This window comes from Humulus lupulus, chromosome 6 (genome assembly GCF_963169125.1).
Source record: "Humulus lupulus chromosome 6, drHumLupu1.1, whole genome shotgun sequence".
NCBI classification, from domain to species: domain Eukaryota; kingdom Viridiplantae; phylum Streptophyta; class Magnoliopsida; order Rosales; family Cannabaceae; genus Humulus; species Humulus lupulus.
Window position 1 is genome coordinate 161003241 of NC_084798.1, and position 5604 is coordinate 161008844.

At 35.4% G+C, this 5604-nt stretch overlaps 2 protein-coding genes across 5 annotated transcripts; one reads left to right on the forward strand and one right to left on the reverse strand.

The window, feature by feature from the left end:
- Positions 1–851: 851 nt before the first annotated feature.
- On the reverse strand, positions 852–5391 carry LOC133782660 (pentatricopeptide repeat-containing protein At1g08070, chloroplastic). Of its 4 annotated transcripts, none has more exons than XM_062222000.1 (5): positions 3124–5391; positions 2534–2763; positions 2059–2103; positions 1339–1466; positions 852–1172 (listed from the first exon to the last, which is right to left on the reverse strand). In XM_062222000.1, exon 1 carries the CDS (start codon positions 5355–5357, stop codon positions 3144–3146), a length of 2214 nt encoding a protein of 737 aa, XP_062077984.1. In that variant the 5' UTR covers positions 5358–5391; the 3' UTR covers positions 852–1172; positions 1339–1466; positions 2059–2103; positions 2534–2763; positions 3124–3143. The 4 variants fall into 4 exon arrangements, with proteins under 4 accessions (XP_062077984.1, XP_062077981.1, XP_062077982.1 ...); XM_062221997.1 differs by having other exon boundaries at positions 2059–2115; XM_062221998.1 differs by having other exon boundaries at positions 852–1177; positions 2059–2115.
- On the forward strand, positions 1342–3004 carry LOC133782661 (early nodulin-93-like). Its single transcript, XM_062222002.1, has 4 exons — positions 1342–1738; positions 2288–2349; positions 2558–2633; positions 2719–3004. The coding sequence occupies exons 1-4, from the start codon at positions 1672–1674 to the stop codon at positions 2811–2813; spliced, it is 300 nt and encodes a 99-aa protein (XP_062077986.1). The 5' UTR covers positions 1342–1671; the 3' UTR covers positions 2814–3004.
- Positions 5392–5604: the final 213 nt, after the last annotated feature.

The following is a 5604-nucleotide window of genomic DNA, read 5'->3' on the forward strand; positions in this document are numbered from 1 at the left end:
AACGAAGCATTAACGTGGCAATGCCACATTGACACCCAAACTACCACATTACCTTTCCATCAGCGAAATTAAACGAAAATCCCATTTTTAAGTAACGTTAATAGTTCAAGGGAAATTTTTAACAGATTGGAAAAATTTGTGGCATAATTTAGATTGGTAATAATTTGAGGAGAAAAAAAATATCATAATAAGCCTTATATTTTTGGGCAAAACTGCAATAGTGCACACTTTTATGCACTATCATAGTGAATCATGTATTTTTACACATTTGGATAAGATATAATCCTAGTTTTTTTACATAACAGTGTTTATTATGATCATATCAAATATCTTGCACGTTTTTAAGAAATTTGGAATAATTTAGATTGTCGAAATAAGATTTTAAACTTCTAGTACCGACATATATGAAAATATTATATTTTAAACATGTTTTCGATACCTTAAATTATTTAAAATTTCCAAAAAGATATGTAAGATATTCACTGTGACAATAATAAACACCGTTATATAAAAAATCTAAATTCATAACTTATTAACCTGTGTAAAAATATATGATTCAAAATGATAGTGCATAAAAATAAAAAGTCTGCACTATTATAATTGTATCCTATATTTTATGCTATAATCGAACATAATTATTTAATATTTTATACAATTATATTATCTCCTTCATATTTCTATCAATAAAATAAATTTAAAATTATCGTATGAAAAAGTCCCTTAAATATATGATCACTTTATCCACTTTCAATACTCTAAATTATCGAGCAGAGTTGTTGTTGTTGCTTTTTCTTTCTTGTTTTTTGAAAAAAAAAAATATAAGATAATGAAATATGCATAACATAACACTATTCTTGAAAAAAAATTGTGAAATCTAAGATATGGGTAAGTTAAAGTACATAAAATAAACCATGAACTCCAAGAAAAAGATACCAAGTAAAACTGCCTAAACCCAGAAGAAAACGATGAAATTGACAAGGGTCCAATACCAGCCACTGTCTTGCCTCTCAAAACCACGAACCCAAAAAAGTCACAGATCTGGCTCCTTCATCTCAGGACACGTGCCTCATCTCTTGAATCAGACAGTTCAGCATCATGCAACTAAATGGGGCTTCAAGTTAAAGGACTACCCATGGTTTCTGGGCTGCTTTCTCCTAAACCAGTGGATTTTGCTAATCTCCATAAGAAAAAGAAGAGTTTTTCAAAAAAGGTACTTATTTGTTTGATTAACTCACATATTATAAAGTAACTTTTTTTAGTTTAAAGATTCTTGTGTGTCAGTTCAGAAACATAAGTGGATAATGTGACCAAATACCAACACCTGTACAATGAAATTACCTTGAAGCCCTCAATAAAACTTTACTTCTCATATGCAAAGGTCAGGGGCATTTCAGGAATATAAACTGATGATTCCAACCGGGAACCGACCATAACACCTGCCTCGGTGAAAACAGGTACCTCTAGACCTTGGAATTGGAAGGAAAAGGAAAACCATCAACTCCTACTCCCACCACCAACTATTTCTCACTCAAAAATGCTTTATAAATATCTACCAAATCCCATAGCTTTCAATTCATTCAAAGCTGAACAATACAAGTTATAAAACCATTTAGAGCTATTGTCAATTTACTTTATCTGCAATTTCTTTCTCTTATAATTATAATTTTTAAAATGGCAAACAATGTAGCTCAATCTGCTCTTGACCAAAGGTTGGCCATGGCTAAACATTGTTCTCAGGGTATGCTATTTATTTTTGTTGCTTTTTCTTTCAATACAAAGACACAAACTATATATTTTGGTACTTTTTCTTCGTTTTTTTTTCTTTTTCAATTATGGTTTTTGAGTTTGGGTTAAAGTTGTCTAAGTATCATGTGGCTCTTCATGATTTCAAGTATCATGGGTGCCTAAAAATCTTTCTTGCATCGGTTGAATCCAAAATCTATGATATAGATACCGTGTGTTCTAATTATTTGATTAAGATTTGGTGTTTGATGGCCCCAACAACTAAGTGCATCATAAAGATTTTTGTATTTTGGGATAAAAAGTTGAGAAAAGTACCTTATAGTGGAGGCCCATACTATAAATGGATTTTGTTTTGGATATCTGTGATGAGAACTTGGAAGTCATCATAAAAAATCATTAGAAGGCAACTATGAATGAAAATGATTATTTGCCTCAATAAACAAGGACTTACAGCAATATTGAAAAATCATTCTGATAAATGTTATGATGTTTTTTTCCTTTTACCATTTTCCTCTATTAAAAATTTCTTTTTGCACAAAAACAGAAGGTGTGAAGGCAGGAGCTAAGGCAGCTATTGTTGCTAGCATTGCTACTGCCATTCCAACTGTAAGTCCCTCCTTCCTGATAACTTTTGAAAATCTATCCTCGTTCATGCATGTTATTATTCTTCAGCATACAAATATATATATATATTTATATGTATAATAAAAATTTAAAAAGAAAACAAATTATCAGATGGCATCAAATAATATTTAAAGGAACATTTTGTTATAAGATATCTCAAACTTACAATATGCTTCTTCTTCACTTGCAGCTTGCTAGTGCGAGGATGCTGCCTTGGGCAAAAGCCCATCTCAACCACACTGCTCAGGCCCTCATTATCTCCACAGGTTACCATCTTCATTATGCTAAATTAGTATTTCTTTCTAATTGTTAAGTGTTTGGTTTATTAAAGAGATTCTAATCTGATGGCAGTGGCTGGAGCGGCATATTTCATAGTTGCTGACAAGACTGTCCTGGCTACAGCAAGAAAGAACTCCTTCAAGCAAGCCTCAAACTTAGAAGGATAGATTCAATATATATTGTCACAATGGGTTTCAAAATCCAATTGTACTTCAGTGAATCAGTGCTCCAAGGAAATATTTTAATTATGTAATCCCATCTTGATAAATAAATAAAAGATGGGTGGTTTTCTTAGAGCACAAGAGATTTGTGACTTATAATCAGCTTATAAATCATGCTCTACCTTAATTGAACCTCAGTTCCATGTGTACTAGCAATGAAGAGATATATAAGCTTTCAATTTATATTTCTTAAAAAAAAAAAATTAGAGCATTATACATTCATGTTAGTATGTGTCCTTACATATCCAAATCTTACCCTTTACAAACTGTTCGATTTCACCAATAATCGTTACACGAGCAAGAACCATCTTTAAAGTGGTGGAAACGATTTCGATCTCTGGCTATGATTTCCCTCTTGAAGATCTTGGATATTAGCTTTGTAGCAGAATGACAATTTCCACATACACGAAGATTTTTCACAATTCTAATAGTTGTCCCTGGGTTTGTACTAATCAAACCAAAAGCAATGGCCAACTTTTCACTGTGATGGCTCAAAACTCCTTCTTTCAAATCCTCATCCACGTCATAAAGAACCTCAGATGTATCTGGCTGAAACCCAGACATGTCCAAAAGCCTATCTACTTCATTCAACATTTTATAAATATCCTTGCTTAAAGGGTGTACTTTGTCACCTACAAGGAACTCATGAACAACATTATCCACCTCAATTGAGGTACAACCTGGAACTTTCTTCAACCCTTTATCATGTAGTCTAGTTCGTATCTTTGCTACATCATCCCACCTACCAGCTGCTGCATAGATGTTTGATAACAGCACATAAGCGCCAGGATTTTCAGGTTCTAATTCAAAAAGACATCGGGCAACAAATTCCCCCAATTCTACACGCTTATGAACTTTGCAAGCTCCAAGCAGAGAACCCCATATAGCACCATCTGGCTTCATCTCCATATTTTTTATCAGAGACTCTGCTTCATCGAACAACTTGGCTCGGCCGAGAAGATCTATCATGATTCCATAGTGTTGCAGTTTTGGTGAAATGTTGTAATCTCGAACCATTGAACTGAAATATTGATGTCCAAGGTCTAAAAGACCAGCATGGTTGCATGCAGATAAAACACCAACGAATGTTATTTCATCCGGATTGAATCCCTCGCCGACCATTTTCGAGAATAGATCAAACGCAATACTTGCATGACCGTGTATTGCGAACCCAGATATCATTGCATTCCATGAAGCCAGGCTTCTAATTTTCATACCATCAAAGACTTGTTTCGCTGCCTTTATATTTCCACATTTGGCATACATGTCAATGAGACTTGTCCAAAGGGAGTTATTTGTAGAAGTCAGGGAGTTTTTGTCCATATAAGCATGAATCCATTTACCAAGGTCAAGTGCACCCAAGTGTGCACAAGCAGGAAGAACGCATAATAATGTGACATCATTAGGCTCTTGATCTGATCTAAGCATTAGACGAAAGAGAGACAGGGCTTCTTTATAGTTACTCATCTGAGTATATCCACCTATCATGACATTCCATGATACAACTTTCTTTTGCTTTAGGCCATTGAATAAATCTCTAGCCTTATCCAAATTTCCACACTTTGAGTACATATCAACAAGTGCATTAACAACCCGAAGATTTGAACCAAGGGCATGATCCTCAACCCAAGAACGAACCCAGTTCCCCAATTCAAGAGACCCTGACTGAGCACAAGAAGAGAGCACAGTGACAATAGTACTCTCATTTGGCCTCACATTTGCTTTCAGCATCTCCTTAAAAAATGCTGAAGCTTCTTCAAACCGACCACTATGACCATAACCCGAAATCATAGCATTCCAAGACACCACATCTCTAATGGGTATTTTGTCAAAAAGGCAACGAGCCTCCGCCATGCGACCTCTTGAAGCATAACCAGTGATTAAGGCCGTAAAAGAAACTTCATTTCGAACAAGGCTTTTATCAAACACCAAACGTGCATTATTCAACTCACTGTTTTGAGCATACATGTTGATCAGAGAAGAGTTCACAAAAACATCACAACCAAGCCCAAGCTTTAAAATTTGTCCATGGAGTTGTTTCCCTTCATGGGTAGCCGCCATTTTCGCACAACTCTTCAAAAGAATCGGGAAAGTATAAGAATTCGGCTCTATTCCGGAAAGAATCATTCGAACGTAGAAAACGATTGCCAGAGCAGGATCAGAGCTCAACGAAAGCCCACGAATGATCGTGTTCCAGATGAACTGGTTGGGCACTTGAATGGCTTCGAGTATGGAGATTGCATAAGAGAGATCTCCAGAGGGAGAAACTGCGCAAAATTCAACGAGCTTGCTCAGCGCAAACTGGGTATTGTGGAGGCCGGTCTTGATGATGTGTGCGTGAACTTGTTTGAGACTCTGGATGTTGTTGCATCGAGAGAGGAGGCTCAGAGATGAATGATTTTCCAAGAGCTTGTATGGAGGATCAGAGTATGGCAGGACATGGAAAGTGGAAGGTGAAATGGGCATGGAAGATAACGAAATGAAGGCCATGATCTTCCAGTTCGTGGTGCCAAAATTGAACTATAGCCAGTAGTACTCGACAGTCGACAAAAACTCTTATCATATGTTGGATGGGTTTTTGTATTGCTTAAAAACGACATGTCGTTTAAATTTACAATTTGGTGCAATTTGTCAATAGACTTTTATTATTGCTATTTCTCGTTAAAAATAAATTATATTAATCAGAGACCAATCAAATCAAACATGGAGAGCTATCTTGGGACGACAATTAATCCAA

Coding starts and splice junctions, on each gene's coding strand:
- LOC133782660 (XM_062222001.1), bottom strand. CDS start 5,357: ATGGCCTTCATTTCGTTATCTTCCATGCCCATTTCACCTTCCACTTTC.
- LOC133782661 (XM_062222002.1), top strand. CDS start 1,672: ATGGCAAACAATGTAGCTCAATCTGCTCTTGACCAAAGGTTGGCCATG. Junction 1,739..2,287: donor GGCTAAACATTGTTCTCAGG/GTATGCTATTTA, acceptor GCACAAAAACAG/AAGGTGTGAAGGCAGGAGCT. Junction 2,350..2,557: donor TTGCTACTGCCATTCCAACT/GTAAGTCCCTCC, acceptor CTTCACTTGCAG/CTTGCTAGTGCGAGGATGCT.